Raw genomic sequence first — 24,338 nt, 5'->3', positions numbered from 1 at the left:
GACAATTGAGCCGAGGTAGCCTCTTGTCTGCTTTTGTGTACAAAAAATAAATAGAATAGAGCAAATAAGAGAAACCAGTCCCACAGCTGGAAGGCAACTTTAAAGAAAAACGATGTTCATAGCTATCCTGCCAGTAGCTGGCAAAGCAGTTTTTATAAAACATATTTAATGTTTACAACCACTTGGAGGCTGAGGAAAGAGTAATACTTTGAAAATATGTTTAATGTTTTGAAGCACTCAGTGGCCAAGAAGAAACTCCTACTAACGTATATTTAATGCTTAGAGTCATTTGGCTGTTAGGAAAAAAAAGGAACTTCTTGTTAATTTTTAACATTTATTGCTGATCAGTGGCTTCTAAAGCAACTATCAATGCAGCATGGTTTATGTTGAGGGACACGCTGTGCTGCTACTAAAACGATTCATACATTTCTCTCAAGGCCACACAAAAACTGCCAAGAGCATTACCTTCACAATTGTACCACTACTAAAAACATAGGAATCAAACAGAGGAATGAAATGCTCCCGGAACACACAGTCATAACATCCTATGGCCCTGAACATAGTTCTGCCACGCTGTGTGCTGTGGACACTTCACTGCTGACACCAGAGGGATCACCGGGCCTTGCTCAATTTCATCAAATGTGTTAAAGCGACTCAGCAGATTGCAAAGCAAAAGTGTAATCTGATAATTGGTATTTCTTCCGAATCAACAGCTTGTCTCCACACATTAAGGTAAAAGAGTGCTCTACACCAGAGAAATGTAGATTGGGATAGAAAGTCTGTTAGGTTTTTAAATAGACTTGGTCTAGTTTGTAGAAAAAACAAGAGTAAATATCCAGCTCATATGTCAGAGGGAGCGGCTACATGAAAAAAAGGAGTAAGACGATTAGCTGGGACCTCTACAAGTTACATTTTCTCCTGCTAGTTTCCTGAGAATGATCATCAAACGATTAACAGGATCCTTCCACATTTATTGATCACATTTTTCCAGGCATGGTGGTAAGTACTACACACGCATTTTCTCCTTTACTACTTGCAATAATTCTTGGAATAAGGTATTTTTATTCTTCTTTTGCACGTAAGGAAACTGAAGCATAACAAGGTCAAATAACCTGTGCAAATACTCAAAACTAGGAAACGGTAGAGCAGGGAATTGGACTCTTAACAAGTTCAACACCCACATACTACATGACTAGAATATGTTACCACAGAGTTCTGTCCTCTCTCTCTCTGTAGAAGTATGTTTTTTGTTGACTGAAAGAGTAAAAGAGATGCTTCCCAATATGAAAAAGAAGTTTCAAAAACTAGTATTTTGACAAAACGGATTTTGGCCTTATCAACCACTTTCTATATCATTTTTGACCTCTCACATCAAAATTTGGACTCAGCTCAACAAATTATGAAGGAAATTTAAAACGAGTGAAGGACTCTGATTTAAACGCTGCTAATGCATGTGAAAAATATAACCAGGGGTAGGCACTTCTAGGAATACTCTAAGTCCCGTTAAGAATCAGAGTCCCTTCCTCTTTGCTGATCTAGAATAGTTTAGTCCTAAAGCCTACCTGTTGTCGGGAGAGGTAGTTTTTTGGGCTGGCAGAGATGTGGAGATGTGGGAGTTGAGAAGGAGCTACAAAGAGCAAGGTATTGGAGCCTGAGCAGAGTGAGGAAGGCATCCACACAGAAGGGCTGGTGAGGGTGTCAGAGATGGACTGGTGTGAGGAAGGCGTGTATGTGTGGGAAACATTAGCTCAGTGTGGGGATTCAGAGCCCCAGCAAGGTGAGAAAAATCTCCACAGTGAGGGAGAGAAGACAGTGGAAGCAGCCAATGCAGATAGTCAAAGCTGGAATGGAGTCATCATGGCATCTGCAAGGGGTCTGGAGGAGTGCCGGCAATGAAAGACTGGGCACGCACAGGGGGCTTGACCAAATAAGAAAATGTAGTAAAGAGAACAATATCCAGATTTCTCACTCTGAGAAAAGAGAGTTCTAAATTATAAAAGGGTTTAAAAAAAAAAAACCTTGAATAAATGGTGGTGTTAGATTGGAGTTGGAGTTATTGATGTAAAATCATAGTTTTCAATATATGTAGAAGAATAAAGAAATAAATATTATATATGTGTATATGTGCAAATATATATTTTTAGCTGTGCCCACTGTGTATATACATAGATATATGTTTTTAGCTGGCCTGGGAGCAATGACACACCAATAGCAAGGAACACACCTTGCAACCATATTTTCACTTCTAAATATTATTCTCCATGAAGATGGGGAGAGAGCTCCTTGGAGAAACAGCCTTTTCCAGGGTAGGAGAGGGAAAAGTGCAAGACAAGTCCCAAATGTATTTTTGGACCAGAAAGTAAGGGAGTATTCAAATAATTAGGGGGTAATGTTGAAAGGGCACAGAAATCAGCTTAAAGGAGGTTTTGCTAGCCAAATCTGAAATTATTTCAATATTAAAATAATGATACTAACAGAAGAAAACCAACTTCATAGAGTAAGAAACTTCGAGACCACACTGATATAAACTAATAAGTGGGTAATTTGAAAGTGTGACGAGGACCTCATCAAAATACCTTTAGAGAAAATATGTAATAATTCCAGAGTAAAGCATAATGTTACAGTGGCATCATCATCTAATGAAGGCAACCTCTAGGATGGACCTCCGTTCATCCTATATTATTCATGCCTCCAGTATTCACACGTTTGTCTAATCCCTTTCCCTCTAGAGTGGAATGGGCTTATCAAGTTGGTCCTAACAAAAGGAATATGGCAGAAGTGATAGTATCATTTATTCCAAGATAACAACCACATGAGTGGGTTTGGCATCTCCCTGCCCAAGTGATTCTTCAGATGAGACCACATCCCTGATTGACAGCTTGACTCTAAATCCAGGAGATACTTTGAAGCAGAAGCACCCAACTAAACTGAATCCAAATTCGTGGGCCAGATAAACTAAGAGACAATACATATTTTCAGTTTTAAGCATCTAATTCCTGGGGTAATTTGTTATATAGCAGTTGATAATACCAACTTTTTACCTGGTAGTGGGGTGCTGCCATAGCAAACACTTAAAATGTGGGAATGGCTTTGCTGTCAGGCAGTGGACTTTGAGGAGAACATCAGTGAAAGTATAAGGTGTCTTGAACACACTATTTATTGAATGTTGAACTTTGAGGTGTTGCAGATGAGGCCTTGCAGGAAAGTAAGAACATCATATTGGAAACTAGAGGAAGATCATTCTTATACAACGACAAAAATTTTAGAAAAACTATTACCTGCATTTATTCAGGCAATAGAAAATGGACCTAATGACTTTTAAACGAAAAGGATCCAGGATCCAGGTCTTGCTGATCTTAAAGGTTCCTGGCGTTTCCAGATAGCAAATGATGTTAAAATTGAGAAATGGCTTCCAAGCAAAGATCAAATCCAGGGCACACAGGAAAGTGTCAAAGATAATGTCATGGGAATGACTGTAAAATCTTTTGTTAAGATCTCAGAAAGATCAAGGATAGTCCATTGGCTTACCATCTAGTCAGGCCTTTTAGGATATTAATGATATGTATGATTCAAAGATCCTTTCCAGCAAACAATAAAGATTCTGTTTCATGTAAGGGCTTTGCCACTCAGGCATCTTAGTAAAGTCTAAGGTAGAGAAGGATTTATTTGAAGAGATTTGTTGCCTAATTCAGTGACCTCCAAAAAGACTCATGGGATACCCGTAATTCTTACAGAGTTCTTAAAGAGAATTCTAGAAATAGAAATATCACAAGCGTGGACTGAGGAGGGGGGATCAGAGATTGCACAGTGAGGAGAGGCCTTTGGACCCATTGAATCCTATTGGCAGGAAGCTGACTAAGAGAGCTACTTAGTTGCAAGTACATCCTATATTTCATGAAAAAAGAAGGGTAACTCAGAAGATGGAACCAAGAGACCAGACAGTGGAATGAGTGCCGTGGACAATTATTTCCAGGCCTCAAATTTAATCAGAGTTTTCAATTTTTACTAACCAGATTTCGGAAATGTGATAACCAGTAACTCATTTATTCTGTGCATTTCCTCCCTTTTTGAGCACAAATGTATATAGAAGTTATCTCATGCCTATCTCATCATTGTGTGTTGGGTTTTGGGGCGGTAAGTAATTGGTTTCTTTAACATCACAAGTCTACCAATCAAGAGGAACTAAACACAAGGAACCTCATTTGCACTTGGACTTGATTTATATGATGAGTTTCTGGGCTTTGAACTCATGCAAAAATGAGGCAAAATTCTGGGGATCCTAGAAAGGGGCTGAGTATATATGGCATGAAATCAACAAGGCTCATTGGGAGACTGTGGTAGGCAGACTATAAGCAGGCCCTCAATGACCCCAGTTTCCTTGTATTCATATTCTATGTAATCTTGTTCCCTGAAAGAGGGCTGGAGTTACTTCTAACAACCAGAAAATGGCAGAAGTGATGGGATGTTACTTTTAAGATTAGGTTATAAATAGACTGTGGCTTCTATCAAAACCTTTAGATCAGACCATAGTCCCAGCCAACAGCTTGACTGCAACCTCTTGAGACACCTGAGCCAGAGGGACCCAGCTAAGCCACTCGTGGGCATCCATACTCCTGTGAGATAATAAATGCTTGTTGTTTTATGCTGCTAAAATTTTGTTTAATGTATTATGCAGCAATAGATAACTAATGCACAACCTTCATCAAGTAAGAAATATTAACACCATTAGTAACAGGACAAATCAAAACCATATTCCACTTGATAGAATACAACGAGGAGCCTAGAGCATCGCCTCTGTGACATACCTGACAAAGACGCATATTCTGAATTTGTGCATGAGGAAACCTCAGACAAACCCAATATGAGGGGCATTCTAAAAAAATAACTGGCCAGAAATTTTAAATACTGTTAGAGTTATGGAAGTCAAGAAAAGGTAAGAAACTGTTCTAGATTGAAGGAAACTAAGGAGACCTGGCATTTAAATGCAATATATGATTTTGACCTTAAATGTTTTGTTATATAAGACATTGACCCAAGTGATAAAGCTTGAATGGGGTCTAAGGATCAGATTGTAATAATACATTCATGCTAATTTCCTGATTTTAATCATTGTATTTTGGTTATATAAGACAATGTCTTTATTTGTAGAAAACATCGACATTCTGTCTCCAACCTTCTGAGAAAGACCCTGCTTATGGGTACAGACAGAAACCAATGGTAGTTTACCTGTTCCTACTACATATGCTACTTCAATTGCTCTCTATGGCCATGGCTGGCTCATGGGATCAGAGAATATATCTGCTTTATCATTTCTTGGTTTGTCTCCTATGTTACTTTTGTGAAAGCAAGGAATTGTGGAGATATATACATGTTTCTAAATTATAATAATGATGTAATAAGTTAATGTTAAGTATAATCACATTCTTTACTATTTCCTTCTTAGAGTTGGACTATTTGAGTATGACCATCTAGAAGATATTTTCTGTTTAATAACCTACAAAGACTCCACCAAAACGTTCATATTAGCATTTATCCCCAAACTTCATACAAAACAAAATAGAGTTCATAGATAAAAACAAGGGGGTACATAATGTTTTTTATTAGGCCAGCAGTGTAATTCCCTCTGGGTGCACCTTCTTTCATTTAAAATTATACTAAACTTTTTTTTTAGGTCAGTGGATAAGAGATACTTATTCTTCAGATTTTTGTTTTTAGGCAGAGACCCCTATCCTCATATTAATATAATATAATGTAGTATAATATAACAAGCATTCCAAAGCTTACCAGCTCATATGAAATTCAAAACTAAATGTAAGACTCCCAAAGACATTTTAAAGGACACTAACCCTAGGAAAAGGGTATAATTGATTGCAGTCAACTTTGTTCTAAAGAGCCTGGGAGTCATTCCTTCTTTCTGATACAGAGGAGTTAAGTTTTCATATAAAAATAACAATCAAATAGTAAACAATATTGCACAAAGTCATTGTAATGGTTGAATAAAATAGGGAGTCCAAATCTCTAGTTAGATCATCTGGCCCCTAATTATTGCTCAAGAAATAGGAGATCTTACTGCATAAATTATGATTCATAATTGGCATCTACTGAAATGTATCATAGAGGCCTGGTTGTGAATAGCCCAATCATCTGCTTCAAAATGGCTTATCTCAGAGAGAGGAAGATAATATAAGTATGAATATGGATTTAAAGATGTTAAACTTGTCAGCACTCTAGGAAAAGTAACTTAAGCTACATACCCTAGTGATGCATAACCATCAGATACTAAAGACGGCACATTACTGTAATTCATTGTTACCCTAGTGATCTTAAAGAATTAAGACCGCATTCATAATGTCCAAATTTGTCTCCAAGGAGTAACTTTGAATTGGGGAATATCTGGATCATTAAGCAATCTCCTTAGGTCAGAGTAAAAGCACTTTATCTGTGAATATTAGTTCCATGGCATATTAGATGTAGCACGAGTTAGTAACAAAGTGACCTTTCTCTTAATTCATAGATTCGCTAGAATTTTCTTCAACTTTTGGGAACTGAACATATTCCATAAGTCTTATCAGTCTTATAAGTCTTAAATATTGATTTTCCTCTGAAATTTCTGCCTACCCTGCTCACCACCAGCCCACCTTTGTACAGTTATGTTCTTTGTAACTTTCACTTTAGTTAATTTTCATTCCAGGTTTAATTGTTCATCATATTTTCAGATGTACAATCCATTATTGCTAAGTTGACATTTGCAAAGTAAACTTCGTTTTGAGGTCCCAGTTTTTCTTGATATTTTATATTACAAACTAAGCTATTTACTATATGTATTTTTAAATTGGTTGATTCTTCTCTTTTATTGAAAATGAAATAGGAACATTCTCAATTATTGGGAAGGGATGGTTATACCATCCCACAAACATGGATATATAAAACCAACAGTGAGATTTGCTGCAACAATTGCTATACCATGGTGAGCTCTATCTGGTCTTGACCAAAAATTATTTTGATACTCCCAGGAAAATGATACAGAGGCAGAAATTTCCTAGATGGGATGTGGGAAAAGAAAACATGAAAGAGAATAAGCGTTGGACAAAGCGACTTAGAGTGGTGAACCACTTCCAAAAGGTAAGAAGGGAGTGCCTGGGAATGGAGCCCAGCTGCTTTAAGAACACTACTATGATGTCTGGATGCACAGTAGATTTGGATTGGCTTTAGCTTGGTCATGTAAAAGCAGAAACAACAAATACCACAAATCTAATGGGGGTCTCCTGCATTTCTTGGTTATACGTGTATAGGCAGGATTGCGGGGAATCCTAGGCCAAAGTAGTGCATGGCAGATATTTAATTTGTAATATTTAATTTCTAAGTGGTGTTTATACTTCTTAGCATTTATCTGAAAAAAGTATATTATGTAAATGTAATCCAAGAATACCTGGGTGAACTCACAGCATGTGACGTGGTTTCACTTTCAAAAGTATTACTCTTCTGTTACCAAAAAAATAAAAAGAAGGTGTATTGAAAATCAGTTTAAGTATTTGCTGGAGTCTCCTCCAATGAGAAATTTTGGTAATGGCACATGGCAAAACATTTTAAAGAACCTATTCTTCCATAGATCTTTCTGATACTTCATGGCTGAGCAGCAAATTACCTCTCACCTCAATACCACGCAAAAGCTGGGACCACCTTTTTCTCTCACTCACCCACCCCTTGCCTGATTTTCCAGATTTATTTCTCTCTTCAGGCACTAGCTGCAAACTCATTACATAAGGGCTCAGACTCCGCAGCCTACCCTTTATTTCTAATTGGCACAACAAAAGACCTTACTGTTTATCTAATAAGACAGAATGTTCTAATACTGTAGAGGAATGTGTGTGTTTCCTTTAAGGATGCTGTTTCAGTAACAAAGAGTCACCAAGAGTCATGAATTCATGTAAATATTTCTGATTTACATGAAACAAGCACTATGTTAAACCAATTATGTAGTAAATAGCATTATCTTCACTTTTTCTCAAAATATTACCGTCATTTTTCTCCTCCTGCAAAATCAAGGCACAATTAAAAGAATAGTTTTCGTTGTTTTTAGAGACTATTTTCTCATAAGACATATTTCTTCCCAATTGTACTTCCAAATCTCTAGCAATCATAGTGTCGCATAAAAGAGGCAGCTCAAAAAAATGTAGTAGAGACTGAATAACAGATTTGCAGGCATGAGTATGCACACTAAAATTTTAAAGCTAAGTGAACTACTCTAAGCTGATTTCTCAGGTCAAGGAGAGAATATGGTCTTTGAATGCCTGATAAGGTCACAGACACAATTTCAAGTGCATTTATGGTAAATCCATGTGACAACTTCTACAAGCTCTAACCTGCTTCTGCCCTCAGGGTAGTCTGTGCAATCTTTCCCACATGTCTTGGAGGGTTGTAGGGGCAACAGAAGCACTCTGAGGAATGTCAGACGTAGAAAATATTAGCAATGACTCACATACGAGTTTCAAGTTGTAACCTTGAAGTGATGAGTAGCTTTATCTTACAAATGTGCTAGAAACCAGAAACTACTTTGAAAGGAATTGAGGAATCGACAGTGGTGACTGAGGAATAAAAGTTATAATTTAAAATTGTTGTTAAAGCTGGAATCCTTAATTCATTGACCTTAAAATACATATTATAGGACTTTGTAAATTTAGGCTGATACCAAAATGTGGATTTATATTACATTTTAAAATATAGAGAATGATGATGATATTATAGCTAATTGTAAACTTATTCTAATAATGACCTCACAATAATATTTGCTTCCTAGTTTGATGGCATAACACTATGAGTTACATATAGCCATAAAGGAAACAATACCATCCTTCTGGAATTGCTGTCGATAGGTACAAAGGATACAACACACCCCTTTCTTGACCACTCCTAAACTCAGATGCAATACATGCTTTGGATAATTTACTTTGAGCCAAGAATTACTATCTGGTATTTGGTGGGTAAAGTAGTTACCTCCTGCACTGTGTAGGCATCTGGAATTGTAATGACAATCAATTTCACTACAAAGTGAGTTTGTACTTAAAGTACAAAGGAATTCCATCAGTTTAGGGAAATGCAAAGATTGGAAAATAGATGAGAAGGCTATAAATTCTAGATATTTATGTATCTACTTATGTTTAGAATGGAGCAGAAAGGAAAAAATTAAATGGAAAAAAAGTTGAAAGAAATAAATGAAAATAATTATGTCTTCTAGAGTGGAAGAATCTTCTGGGTTACAAACAAGATGTTGACATCAACCTACAGAAACTAAATGTTGAAAAGACCTCATAGCCTCTGACAGAATTTTGATTTGCCCACTCACCCACAGGAGACATTTCTGGGACACTCGCAACATAAGGTCCATCCAAAAACTTTGGCTCGTTATCATTAATATCTTGGACTTTGATGATGAATTCTGATTCAGGCTCCAGGGGCTTCCTGGTTTCTATGTCCACAGCCTGAGCTCGAAGTGTGTAGAAAGGTTTTTCTTCTCTGTCTAGGCTCCTTATTGCATGAATGTCCCCAGTGGTTTCATCAATGGTAAAAACGGTGCCAGCGCCATCTCCTGAGAGGGTGTATTTAACAGTACCCTCTCCTTTATCTAGGTCGGAATGGAGCTTCAGAGAGAGGGGGAGAAACAGAGAGAGAACACCATTAACGGGATGGTCCCCTGTTAAAAATACTTGCAGTATAAATTTTACCAGAAAAGCTAAAGAAAAACCTTATTCTTTCATTCTTATTTCTTTTTTCACTGACTTTTCAGTTATAAACATTTTAGACACACAGAAAAGTTGAAAAAATGTACAGTGAACATCTGTATATACCTATGTATCCTGAGAGTCCACCATTCACCTTTTAATCTACTTGACTGATGACATAGATAGATCTCATATCCATCCTTCTGAATGAATCCATTCAGTTCATCCTTCTGTCAATCCATATTATTCCTCAATGCATTAGGAAGATCAGAAGAACAGCCCCCAAACACATCAACATGCATAAATACAACTAGTTTAAACACTTGTGTTTACTTCTTTGTATACTTTTAGGAATAAAATTTTCATAAAATGAAATGCACAAACCTTAAATGTATTTATTATTTCATTTTAAATGATTGTTGTAATAAAAATAAATTAGCTCATAAATGCAAAATCATAAACCCTCCAAATATCCTGAAGATAGAAATCAAAGACCTGAAACCAGTGAGAGAGAAGGGAAAGGAACTCAGAAAACATTGAGCCTTTTCGTTTGAAAGGAGAGGAGAGTTTTGACACACCAGGATGTTTTCAGTTATGTACTGTAGAGAATCTCATTTTAACAGACTGACTTTCAATAAGCTAGTCAATATTACTCAGCCAAGTGATGGGTGCAATCACTGATTATCCTTTCAGAGTCACAGATAAACGGCTTTCTGTAATTCATTCTATGTATTCGAAACCTTATAATATAGAAAAGTTTTGAACTTCTACTAATTTCTTTTGAAATTCAACGCATGTGCAATTCACTATATTAGAGCGTGAAATAAGGTACACATAAATGGCATAAGAGAGAGGACCAAAGAGAAGAGAAATTATTATTGTGATACTGTTAAGTCAGTGTTTTTCAAACTGGAGTCCATGAATTAATGGAACATAGACATAGTTTTGGAGATCTATAAATTACCCAAGAAAATATACATAATATAAATATTATATAATATATAGTGGTCTAAGAATACATATGCTCATAAATATATATTTTTATAAATAATATAAATATATATTCTATTTAAATTATATAGCATGTATAATCTTATAAATATTATTTTTCATTCAGATGCTGATCTAACATGTTTTAAACTTTTCTCACTCATTTGAGTACAACCATCTGATTTCAATGTCCAAGGTTTTGCGTTTCAAAGGTCATTCCAGTCAACAAATCAGCCAAAGAAAAAGTGTCAGACTTTTAAAGTGTCCATGGACACAGCTCTCTTTCAAAATTTTGGGTAAAAATGAGTTCTGTTTTTGTTTTTTATTTTCAGGCAATGGTTCTCCCTAAGCTAACATCTGTTGCCAATATTCCTCCTTTTTTTTTCTCCCCAAAGCCCCAGTGGTTGTATATCCTAGTTGTAACTCCTTCTAGTTTTTCTATGTCAGCCGCTGCCACAGCATGACAACTGACAGATGGGTGGTGTGGTTCCCTGATCAGGAAATGAATCTGGGCCACCAAAGTGATGAGAACCGAACTTTAACCACTAGACCATCAGGGCTGGCTCTGAATTCTGTTTTTCTTAATGTTTTCAACAGATACAAAAAAAGCTTTGAAAATATTTTAAATTCGACAAATATTCTTTTGCAAACAAGCTTTCTGTGTATTAGTATTAGTAATATCAAAACACAAACCCAACTGTGGTTACATCTTTGCTCTTAAACTCGACATTCAGGTTTAGGTTCAGTAAAATAACATCATCCATCAAATTAATGTTATTAAAATGAAGATACTCATTTTGTGAATTTGTATTTACTTCAAAATTTGCTCTGAAAGTATATTTGCATAAGAGCATAACCGAAAGACTTATACCAGGGTAAGCGATATAATTCAAAAAATGAGAAAACAATAAGGGGGTACAAGATTCTGATTTTTCTTTAATAGTTTCTATGTCTTTTTCTCAAGTCTAAGGAAAATTGCTATGAATGACAGGAGGAAGGTTTTCCCCCCTAATTTTTTACAACATACTACGAAGCATGGGAAGTTTCAAGTGTAAAATCAAGCTGTAGATAAACGTTCTTTGAACTTAGGAATTTCAAATTACAAATTTAAACCATACTGTTAAAGGTATTCAACACAGGGGATATTGCTTTTGCTTCCAAATTTATCTAAAGATATGAGGCAGGCAAAAGCTCAATGCAGAAGCTATGACTTCATAAACTGGATCCAATGTGCCAATAGCTCAAAAGAATATGTGGTAATATCCTGGGAACCGAGTGAAAATTATAAGTAGGCTTTTCAAAATGATCCAAGCAGAGTTACAAAAAAATCTTCATTTAGCTAAATTCAGAACTGTTGTTTTTCAAATTGACATAAGAATAAAAAAGCAACTGTGTTTTCAGCTCTAGCCAAGATCCAAAATAGATTCAGTTGCTTCTCCTGCTTAGTCTCCCACCTTTTCCCTCTAATTTAAAGTTGAGTTTTGTAAAGATGAAAGCTTCAGAAGAAACATGTGACAATACGTGAAAATTTTGAACCAAAAATGAAGTTAATGTAAAACTCTTGAGAAGCTTAGAAATTTTATGGCAGTTCATTGTCTGATAATATCTTCAAGCAGATCACCTACAATATCCTGCATTGACAGGTAATATTTAAAATTAGCTATTCAGTGTTGATTGAGTCTGGTGCATGGGCGAATAGTTTAAGGATAGGTGTCTTTCCAACATCAATTCTAATATTAAATAAATGATGCTGGCCTGATGTCGGGTATTGTAGAATTTTCTTTATATCACATATAAAATAATTTGAATAGAGAATGTTAGAAATTAAAATAAAAATCCCCACCATCTTCTTACCTGCAGATAACTTTTTATCATTTTTATACACTTTCAGCTATATGTACTTATATACAAGTGACCATGTATAATATAACTGAAAGGGTATACATATATAAATATATCTATATATACATTTAAACATAATATTATGTGATTGTACATACATATACACATAATATAAAAAACAAGAAATGAATCAACATTTTCAATAACACTATACAGCAATCATTTTTCAGTGTCACCTGAAATTCTTCAAAATTATTTTTAATGTCTGCATTATGTTCATTCTAGGACATTGAATGATTCAATGGGTTTTACTTATCCTTTCATAAACAATGAGATCAATGTGTGTATGTGCGTGTGTGTGTACTCAAATAAAAAGATAATTATCAAGAGCAAAAATAGGATAAAACTTTATCAATCAAAAATTTTTGAATCTTCAATGATTCTAGAAATTGATCTACATAGCTGAAATTGGTTTTGTAAATCTTCCAGCAATGGAATTCAGACTTACTTTAAGCTGTGAAGCTACTTCTCAGTGTTATTTGCATAAAGGAGGAGGAAGGTTACAGAAGGAGACGTGTATTTTGCCTCATTTTGGGTTGCGTAAACTATGAAAAAAATCACACAATGTCATTTTACACAGGGACTTTAGGCTACTACAGACAGCAAGCTAATATTCCACAAGGATAAAGTTCTTTTCCTTTATAGCAATTTAAAAATAACAGCAAGAAATGTTTCTTATTCCAATTATCTAAAAAAAGATGTTTCTGAGTAGGTGCTGAGTGTATTTGCTGACTGAAGCAGCCAACTCCAATAATATCTTCTTTTAGTATGGACACTTAAAATAAAATTTCTCCCCGAAACAGTTCCATAAATGATGGATGTAGAAATATGCACTGTCCAGGCCGTTGCTTTGTGGAAGTGGTGGTGTTATTTTCTGATGTTTTCCAAGTCCTCTCAGATGGAGCGTGAAAATGAGACGCGGAAAGAGGCTTTAAAAAGATACTGAGGACTAGCTTCAGAGTGTAAGTGAATCTGAATTCCAGGGCTTTAAAGTTTTGAGAAAGCTAATCTAAACTTAAATGTTTACTAGCATCTCTCTGATTATATTTTAGAAACTGCTGCCCAAAGAAGGAATTTATTCTTATTTTCTCTGGGTTAAAAAGTGCACCTAAAATAGAAAATGCTTTTAGATTACTATATCCATCAATGATTTTATTTTCATTTGCTGTTTGCCAGGATAGGGGGTAGTTACCAGGCAAGGGGAGACCATGGGGTATGTTGGAAGAAGAACCTTATAATTTTGAAAAGATAGTATTTGCCTGAAAATTAAAAATTGTGTTCAACAAGTATTTGATTTGGTGTATATACCTGCAGATTACTGTACTAATCAGGTGTCCACAGATATTATGGGGCACCACACTGTTTTATAATCTGCTTTCTAGATGGATTAAATTATAGACAATTTGCTGTAACAATAAATATAAATTTATTATTTAAATTTATTGCAAGAATTTTAATCAAAGTAACACATTGAAATGGCTAAAATCAAAGACTATGGAAGAGCTTATAATGCACAACTTTCTTCTTCCCACTCCCAATCTCATTCACTAGGGAAAATCACAATTTAACTGTTGCTGTTACATTCTTAGACAAAACAGATATGTGAATGTTTGGTAAATGAATAAATGTTATAAAGGTATTTCTTTAATTATCAATTTGAACAATCTCTGTTGACTTGCAAACCTCAGGCCATCTCTCTTTTTCCAATAGAGTTGTAATATCTTACTTGTAATATCTTCTTTGTAGAATATTTATTCTACTTGTTATCAATGAAACACGAGTCTAAATAGTATGTGCGTACCTTTGTCTCTGAATTCAGTTCAGTCATAGAATGTAACTGTGCTTCTCCATTTCCTAAGATCACAGCATTAAAATCTTTACATTTCCTCTTACACCTCCTTCCCTTTCTTCCCACCAGCTTCCATTGTCTGTATTATACAGAATTGGGCCTAAAAATTTGTGAATTTGGTCTATTTAAAAGTAAGCTATAATGGTTAATTTTTTGTCACCTGGACTGGGCCATGGGGTGCCTGGACATTTGGCCTAATGTTATTCTAGGTGTGACTGTGAGAGTGTTTCTGGATGAGATGAACATTTGAATCCACAGAGGAAGTAAAGCAGATTACCCTCCCTAATGTGGGTGGGCCTCATCCAATTAATTAAGACCTGAATAGAACAAAAAGACTGACCCTTCTGTGACTGAGAGGGAACTCCTGCTGCCTGACTGCCTTCAAGCTGGGACATCGTTGTTTTTCTCTGCCTTTGGATTTGAACTGAAACATCAGCTCTTCCTGAGTCTTGAGCCTGCTCACCTTCAGGCTGGAACTACCCCATGGGCTTTCCTGGGTCTAACAGCTTGCTAACAGCAAATCTCAGGACTTGTCAGCCTCCATAATTGTGTGAGTCAGTTCCTTATAATAAATAAATAAATCCTTAATTGTGTGAGCCAATTCCTTGTAATAAAGATATATATATATTTCCTATTGGTTGTTCATCTGGAGAAATCTGATTAATACATAAGCCTTCAAAGCCTTGTCTATCAGTTGATGCTAAAACATAAAGTGAAATCAAAAAACCAAAAAAAAGAGCACTCTTTAGATAATAATAATAATGTAAATGTTTTTGTTCTGAAGCCAAGTAATATACAATGCCAATATGATTAGTATATTTTCATTTTGCAGGCGGAATTTTCCTATAATGTCTTTTTTCTTTGTTTGCTTGTATTATTTGCTTTTTTCATACCGTTAAGCTCACCCCACTTGTCAGGACCAACCTCACATCTCCCTTTCACAACATACCTCCCTCAGGGAGCTCTCTTTCTAATCCAAATGGAGCAGGCATTTAACCATTGCTTGATGGAAATCAATGGTAATACTGATGTTTGTTTAATTATATTTCCATTGTAAGGAAAGAGCCTGTCTTGTTTCCTTTGTCCATATTTTTATTTTCCTCTTTTCTTTCTCTAAAGTGTCTACAATCTTATTTTTATCTTGTTATTCTAATTATTTAGAACATTGTCTCCAAGCATGTGTTTGTGTTTTGAGCTCTGTCTCCAAGTGTGAATTGATGTGTACTTGTGCTTCTTTCATTGGGTTGGGCACTTAGTGAATTCTTTCAGTTCAAAACTATCTTCCTTCAGCACTGAGAAATTTCCCTCTATGATTATTTCCTATCTTTTGTTTTCCCTGTTCTTCATCTACAGTTCATATGTTGAATTTTAGGCTTCTTGCATCTCCCATGTATCATATATGTTTTACTCCCATTATTTATTTCTGTATCTTTTGGTCTATTTTGTGAAAACATTTTAAATTATCTTACAATTATTTATTATTTTCCTCATTTCAAAGTCAATACACATGGTCATGTGCACACACACCTCACAGAATTAATTGCCAAGATTTCTTTTGTTTACTAAGAGTGTTCCCTTTTTATAGAATCATGCACTTATTTTGTGGACTCTGAATATTCTTGAATCTTTTTCAGGACTCTAATCATGTGTGTGTTTGTGTGTTTTCCCTAAATTATCTGGTTTTTCAGGATCACTTTTCTGTTTTGGGAATTTGAGTTTTTGTCATTCATAATGCTGACTTTCCTCAAGCATCTGATGACTCTCAGTTGTCTGCTGACATTTAAGGATGGAGTTTTGAGCTCATGGGTTGAATTTATTGACTAGAGTTTTGTCCAAGGATGAATAGAAAAGCAATCAATCATTTCTTTTGATGTCGGATTTTGGTTAGGGACACTAACTGATGAGGATTATTTTAGGCTGGTTACTTTTAAAAACTGCAGATGGGAAGGAGGTTCTGAGGAGGAGAATTTACTTACCCTTTGTTAAGAGACATTTACATTGTAAAGGAAATCTCCATCTGTAAAGGTGTCTCCCTCTCTGTACCAGGAAGAAGGGGGGATGACTTTATCTCTAGAAACTCTTAATCAATGCGAAAGGCAAGGATTTAAATCTGCATCTTGTTTACTGTACTTATGTGGTAATCTCCCAGGATCGACTCCCCATCCACTCCCAACATTCTCCTTTGTCTTTAGCTAAAAATAATATTTAAGGTGGTGGCTTCAGCCATTTACTTAATCTGGTTTGATTCTTATCTAAAAGTTATAGGACCACTCAATAACCAGACCCCACCTGCACTGATACCATTTTACCAACTTTTTTTTACATATTCTCTTCTTTGTCTTGTAAAGCGATAACACATACCTATGCCTTAAATTTAGCCCTAGTCTCAACCTATGTTTTAAGCAGCAGCTCTGACTGCCCATGGGTCCTGTCCCCATGCTTTCAACAGTTCCTTACTGCCCGTGGGTCCTGTCCCCATGCTATTCCACACTAGTCTCTAAATAAAAGAGCACTACTGCCAGACCTTGAGAGTCCAAGAAATCTTTCTTTCAACTCTTCAGCTCGCTGACCCCGCATCACTAACCATAATGGTATTCCAACAATGCCATATTTTTTCCTGATCTCTACAGAAGAACTTCTTCTTATTATTTCTTTATTGTTTACATTCTGCTCATTTATCCTGGATCCAATGCATTCTCATGCAGGTGGGAGAAATTCTATGTACAGACTATCAGTATACAGACTATCAGTTAATCTCTGTGTTTTCCCTGTATATCTTTCTCCTTTTCTCTTAATTGTTTGCATTTCTGAGTCTTTTTCAGACTTGTTTCTCTTAGGCTAGAGCCCTCTCAATGTAAATGCTTATAAGTAGCTTCTTTGAACTTGATTAACCAATCAGCAGTCCTTCATCCACTTACCAATTTATAAAAATTGGCTAAGCTGCCTAATGCCCCCACACCATTCCCATCAGGATTATGAGTTAAGACTTTTGTTCCTATATTATACATTACGGATGGTCCCAGAAGAGGAGAGAAAAGCATGTTGGGGTACACCATCTTCCTTTACCAAAATTGTTTTAAGTAGAACTTCCAGCCAGCAGAAAAATTGAAAGAATGTTACAACGAAAATCTATATTTTCACTATCTAGATTAAACAATTATTAACATTTTGCTGTATTTACTTTATCTCTATGTATGGACAATTTGAAAAACTTTGCCAACATCAAAGTAATCAACAACTTCACACTTCAGAACCAACTTCTTAAAAATAAGGTTCTATTCTCATGTAATCATAATATCACTATCTAATTTAAGAAAATTACTTAAAATACCTATCATCACCTAATAACCAGCACATATTCAATTTTCCTGTCTTGTCTCTCCAAATATCTTTTTCAGTTCTTTCCTTATTTTTTTGAACATAGGTCCAAGCAAGTTTCAAGCATTGCATTGGATTTTGTGTCTTTACCTTTTTGTTTTTTGAGGAAGATCAGCCCTGAGCTCACATCTGCTGCCAATCCTCCTCTTTTTGCTGAGGGAGACTGGCCCTCAGCTAACATTCATGCCTATCTTCCTCTGCTTTTTATGTGGGATGCCTACCACAGCATGGCTTGCCATGTCCACACCCAGGATTCAAATCGGCGAACTCCGGCCACCCAAGCAGAACATGTGCACTTAACCGCTGTGCCACCCGGCCGGCTCCACCTTTACTTTTAAATTTAGAAGGATCACACATTTTAATATTTACTTATTAATTTGTTATTATCTTTTTCAAGGAACTAGACCCCTACTCTGAATTTGTCTGCTGGAACAACAATCTTCCTGATATGTCTTGCTATTCTGTCTTAGAATATCTCTTCTTCAGTCTCAAATATTTATGAGGAAAAATTGTAGCATAAAAGTATGCCCTAGTTAATATAGATCCTTGCAACACTAATTGCAAGCATCTTGTGCCAGCCATCTCTGTAAACACGTTCAATGTATGGGAAAGGTTCCTTGGTAGGACAAGCCTCAGTAAATTTTGGTGTAATAAGGGCAAGTAAGTGGTGTTATTCATTACCAGTTTTAAAATCTGTGATTATGAAGACTGTAGAATGGTTTAGTATTATGGTTCATCAATTAGTGCATGAGATTTGAAGTAATATTGTAACTCTTTTATTTACATACAGGATTCATTCAGATAAACCGGCCAAAATGAGTATGAGAAAATTTTGTGTGAGTTTCTTTGGCTGAAATAATTTCATTATGTATAAAGCAAAGTATTCTCCTTAGTGAACTTCTAAAATACTTAGTGTTTCCTTTTACATAGTTGCTTAGTTTCCTATTAATGCCTATTCTGTTCTCAGGAATATCACACCGGCCATTGTATTAGCTACAAAGCCATTAGATTATGATTAAGGTATTGTTTACTGACAAAAGCAGACCAGACTCAAAGATGATCTATGACTCTGCCTGAGTAATGTTATAATGCAAAATTTCTCTCTTTCTGAAGCCACTGAATGCTCAAGAATATTTGACATTCTATTCCATTCTCCTCCCTAAGGGGACTCATTTATTCTTCCTGGCTTGATTGTTGCCGTTTGAGCAAGAGGAATACCACTTTACAAGGCTGGGAATTCCTTTAACAGCCCAATGCGTGTTGAGAACTCCCCTGCCTCGGTTACAGACCCAAAGCTATTTATCATCTGGAAATATTTTATCTTCTATTTAAGAAAGTAGAAAGCCATTTCAAAAAGGCCCACAGCTCCCCAGAGGTATGCCAAGGAAGAGCAAGGAAGAACAAAGACTATTTGCAACGCTTGTGAGCAACAAAAGCTCATGTATTAGGATATAGTATACATCCCGTTAAGGAAAAATATATACTATTCACTTGATGTTCTCTTGATCATTCATTTTCTCCTTGAATTTTACATGTGTGGTTACATGTGAGGGGCATCCTAACTATTTTTTCAGATTTTCATATTTTACAACTTTAGCTCACCCAGATTACATTTTATCACTTGAGAGTGTCACAGTATATTAATAGGTATTTCTGCAAAAGTTTGAGAGGCCATTGGCATGGTGCCTGGATTTGGGAGGGAAAATTAATGGGAGGAGAAGGTTAAAATAATTTCTTTCCTACATTTCCATAGCTGTAAAACATTTTTCACAAAGCCAGGTTTTAGGTAACAAAACATCCCTGACAATAAACTATTCTCATGAAATTGTCAGTCTATTTGAATCTCTATTTGAAATAAAAGTGAATTTTATGTGTGATTTCAAATGTGGTTATTTTTCAGAATGCTAGATAGATTTATATGATTTATTCTAGATTTAAAATAAATGTTTAAAATGATGGGTTATTGGGACCAGCCCGGTGGTGCAGTGGTTAAGTTCATACGTTCTGCTTCAGCGGCCCAGGGTTCACCACTTTGGATCCTGGGTGTGGACAAACGCACCACTTGTCAAGCCATGCTGTGGTAGGCGTCCCACATGTAAAGTAGAGGAAGATGGGCGTGGATGTTAGCTCAAGGCCAGTCTTCCTCAGCAAAAAGAGGAGGATTGGTGGCGGATGTTAGCTCAGGGTTAATTTTCCTCAAAAAAATTTAACTAATTAAAAAAATAAATAAAAATAAAATGATGGATTATTAATACTAATGATACATTATTATAGCTAGATATCATTTATTAATTTGTTGTTACTATTACTATTTTTTCATGTTATTATTTTACTATTAGCTCTTACTGAATACCAGGCACTTTGCCATGTTTCTTATAAGCTTCATTTAATTCTCAAACTAATCAGTGATATGCTAACATGATAAATCTTATAAAGGAAATCTTTTTAACTAAATTGTAATAGTTCAAAGTGTAAAATTTAATTTTCAAAAGTTATACATCCTACCCTAACTTCTTTGTATATGCATTTAATAACTCTAATAAAGCAGACAAACCCAAATCTTACATCTAATGTAAAACATAGGATGACCTAAAATCCGTGAGCATCAAATTTTGAGTTAGAATTCCAAACTTATTTCTTCTTACCTGGATGTTATTGTGTTAGTTACTAAATTACTTTAGACATCAGAATCCTCACATGTAAAATGTGGATTCTGATATTTATATCATAAAATTTGAAGGATAATATAGAGAATTTAACTTCATACTGTCTATTCCTTCATTTCTCCCAATTTACTGCCAAATGAGCCAAGCATAGCAACATTTGTTTCCATTTATATTAATTTATATTTATAGGTACAGAAAAACTACTTGAATCCAAAATAATGATAGAAAACCCTAAGAAACTTCCTTTTTGCTATACAATTTTCTAATGGCTTTATATGTCTAAAACCACCTTAATACTCAGAACAGCCCTGTGAGTACAACCCTCCTATTATCATCCTCATTCTTCACATATGGTAATCGAGATACAGAGAGACTAAGTTGGCTCCAGACGCACAAAGACAAAGTACAGGGCTGAGATTGAAATCAGCTCGTCTGATCCCATGCGTCTTTGGGACCAGCACTTCAACCAAATCAGCTCTCTTTTAATTTGATGAATATGTCATTTTTTTGTAACCTTCAAAAGTGGGTCTTTCTTGAGAGAAAAGAAATAACAACAACAACATTAAATCTTTGGTCAGTGAATTAGATTAGTCAGAGATGCAAACTACTAAGAATTATTTTTGTGACATCAGTTTGTTTGAGCAAAACCTGACTCTATTATTATGGATGTGTTAATGAGAACAATTTCATTCAAAAATGCTTTGGACTGCCCATTAGTGCTGGCACCAGGCACTATAAGAGAGAACATAACTTGGTACTTGTTCTCAAGGAGACAGGACTCCAGTGGGGAACAGTAAGGGTCATAGCCACAAAGATATTCCTTCAAAACACTGTTTGTTTTTATAGTTCTATGACTCTCGAATCACACTTTCTCATAAAAAGTTTTGATAAAGTTATACTGTATAATTAAAAGGCATGTTACATTTGTATTTTTATTTAAAATACAAAGTGATATTACATTTACAGTTAGAAATCATCTCAATAATATACTGTGTCAATTATACACTTGGAACAATTAATAACTAGAAAAAAGTGAACAATATGTATGTTGAAGAGAATATAATTTACTTTTCCATCAATAAAATATTTCAATGAAAAATGATTTTTTCTAAGGTTCTGTACATTGTTTATACCCCAATTTGCTTTAAAACATATAAAAATCCATTATGTTAAAAACGTAATGGAGTAAGTCCATTTAATTAGAGAAATAGTCATTAACACGTGTACTTTCTTTCTCACAATGAACTAATAACCACACAAATAGACATGTGTATGAGCATGTTCAGATGTGTGTGTATACATGTGTGTAAGAGTAAAAAAGAGAGGGAAAGAGAGTATTCATATGTGTTTTTGTGTGCTCACATATGCAAATACAAGGCCAAGCAGATGTATATACTATAAAATGATGCTCTTACAAACACAATCTGAAATTACACTATCTGCTTGTTTTCAAGGGTGATTTGAAGGTGACCCATTTTCTGTAGCGTGTGTTACCGTGGGGATTGCTTTGTGTGTTCGAGCACAAAGCCCCCTCATTGAAGTCTTTTATGTTCTTTCTTTTCTTTACAGTAACTAGTTTAAACGGATTTTAGAAGTATAATATCACAAATGTAGAGGAAATAAATCCAAGTACTTAAACAGGTTGCTTTCTTTGTATTATGAGTCAAGTTGTATTATGTGAAATTTAGTGTTAACAATTTCTATCTCTGTCTTCTCTCCTACGAAGTGTCATAAATATTATCTCATTTGCAAGATAATGTATACCTTAAATATTCATTTTTTTGCCCAATAGTATGAAATGAGTAATCTTATTACTAAATTTTAATATGTTAATGAGAAATGGAAACAGGCTTCTGCGTAAGAAGCATAGTAAGTTGCAGCTTGTTCTAAATACAGGTTAGCCAGGGATGCTTTTTTAAAAGCTCTCATTATAAACACATTAAGGAAGGAATCATTCTCAGGGTTCACTTATTTCCCAGCAGGGCTAATAGGATTCCCAAGAAACCTCCAAAGAGATAATAGTTCACTTTGACTTCGACTTTAAAAGGAAAAAGGGAAGAATGGAAAAAAAAGAAAAATGAAAACAGCTCTCACAGATGCTGGAACCTCAATTTTGACTGCTTTTCCCAAATACATATTATTGGATGCCTGAGTGAAATAAATTGATTTCAGCCTATTGCATTTTTAAAGGTCAAAGCTTTTTTTTAAAAAAAAAAACAGGGAATTCAAGGTTATAAGAGTAGATGCTTAATTTGACATTGATTGAGACCTTAAAGGACGAATAAATCTCTCCTTTGCTTTTCAGAAGAAACTGAATTGCTTTGTTATTAAGTTTTCCTAATCATTCATGTAATCCATAGAATTATGCGTCTGTGTTTGCAGCACATTTTCCTAAAACTGACATACGAATATTATAGATTATATAGCTGCATTCTTTCCAAGAGAAAAACAAAAACTAATTTCTTTACTGATCTCCTTCCATTGCTATTTATAATCTTTTTCTTTCCATTTATCACTAGGTACTGATTAAGATAAGTTGTAGACAGAATTTCTGAGATTAACAAGCGTCCACTCACACTTCATTGTATTATTTCAGACCATAAAACTTGTGCATACTCAACACAGAATTGAATCGAAATCAAGCCTAATTCTCAATTACGATTGAACTCCAATATGTGGTGTGGTAGACAGGATTCTATGATGTTGCCCAAGATCTCTCTCCCTTTGGTGTACATTCCCTGCATAATCCCCAAGACTGTGAAGTCTATGGATTTAACTCATGGTTACCTTATATTGGGTGGATGTGAACCAAATACATGCAACCTTTAAAAGTGGAAGGGTTTTTTCTGGGTGTAGACAGGGGAAGTCAGAGATGCATGCTCCAGCTGGCTTGGAAGAAAACAAACACCCATGCTGAGAATTGCTGACACAGAGGGTCAACCTCTAGGAGTTGAGGGCAGTCGCCACACCACAGCTAGCAGTATAAAGGGAATCTCAGCTCTAAAATAGCAAGGAAATAAATTCTGCCAACAGTCTGAATGAGCTTGAAAGCTAATATTTTCACCCAGAGTCTCAAGAGAGATAAACAGCCCTGCTAACACCTGGGTTTCAATCTTGTAAGACCCTGAGCAAAGAACCCCATCATGTTATGTTGGATTTCCACCTGCAGAACTGTGAGTTAATAAATCAGTGTTGTCTTAAGCTGCTAAGTTTGTGGGAATTTGTTATGCAGCAATAGAAAACTAGTACATATGGGTAATTACAGAAATCTAATATTATTGTTACTTCACTTTTTTTTGTAGAAATCATGACTTTCGATTACAGAAACAATTTTGTTTTCTTGGTTATGTGTCCCAATTTTCTGACACATTATTTAATTCATCTGCTTGTTCAATTTTCCCTGCCACGTCTCTACTCCATTATTTCTAGTAGACACACCTGCTGCTTCTTTTGTATAAGTGATCCTGGACCAATCCACCCTGTGAATCTCGTGATGTTAATTACTGCATTTTGTCCCTCTGGCCATACTATGGGCAGAAACCTCAGGTCTGGCCCATGACAGCAACTGCCTCTCCTGTCAGAGGAGTTGCTGCTTCACTACTGAGATAGGACTCACCTCACCCTGAACCTTGGACGACATAATGGGTGCACCTAAGAAACAGAAGGAACTGAAGTCTACACACAAAGCAAGACTGAGATGAGAGAAATCAAGAAAGGAGAGAGAGTCATTACGACAACATCATGTCAATTCCAGGATTCATTGAGACTTTTCCCATAGCATGAACCCACAACCCTCCTACTCTGAATTTTGTTTTCTTGGTCATAAAAAAAAAA

The 24,338-nt window shown here is 35.5% G+C and overlaps 1 protein-coding gene across 3 annotated transcripts in view; it reads right to left on the bottom strand.

The window, feature by feature from the left end:
- The window catches only part of CDH12 (cadherin 12), a 935,429-nt gene that overhangs the window by 184,035 nt on the left and 727,056 nt on the right, over positions 1-24,338 (bottom strand). For all 3 annotated transcript variants that reach the window (XM_070519843.1, XM_070519842.1, XM_014827976.3), the window contains one exon: positions 9,344-9,638. In XM_070519843.1, the coding sequence (XP_070375944.1) occupies positions 9,344-9,638 (295 nt within the window). The remainder of the gene's footprint in view (positions 1-9,343; positions 9,639-24,338) is intronic.

The sequence above is a fragment of the Equus asinus genome, chromosome 10 (assembly GCF_041296235.1).
Source record: "Equus asinus isolate D_3611 breed Donkey chromosome 10, EquAss-T2T_v2, whole genome shotgun sequence".
NCBI lineage: Eukaryota > Metazoa > Chordata > Mammalia > Perissodactyla > Equidae > Equus > Equus asinus.
The sequence above is the reverse complement of the archived record's forward strand: the minus strand, read 5'-3'. Positions and strand labels throughout refer to the sequence as shown.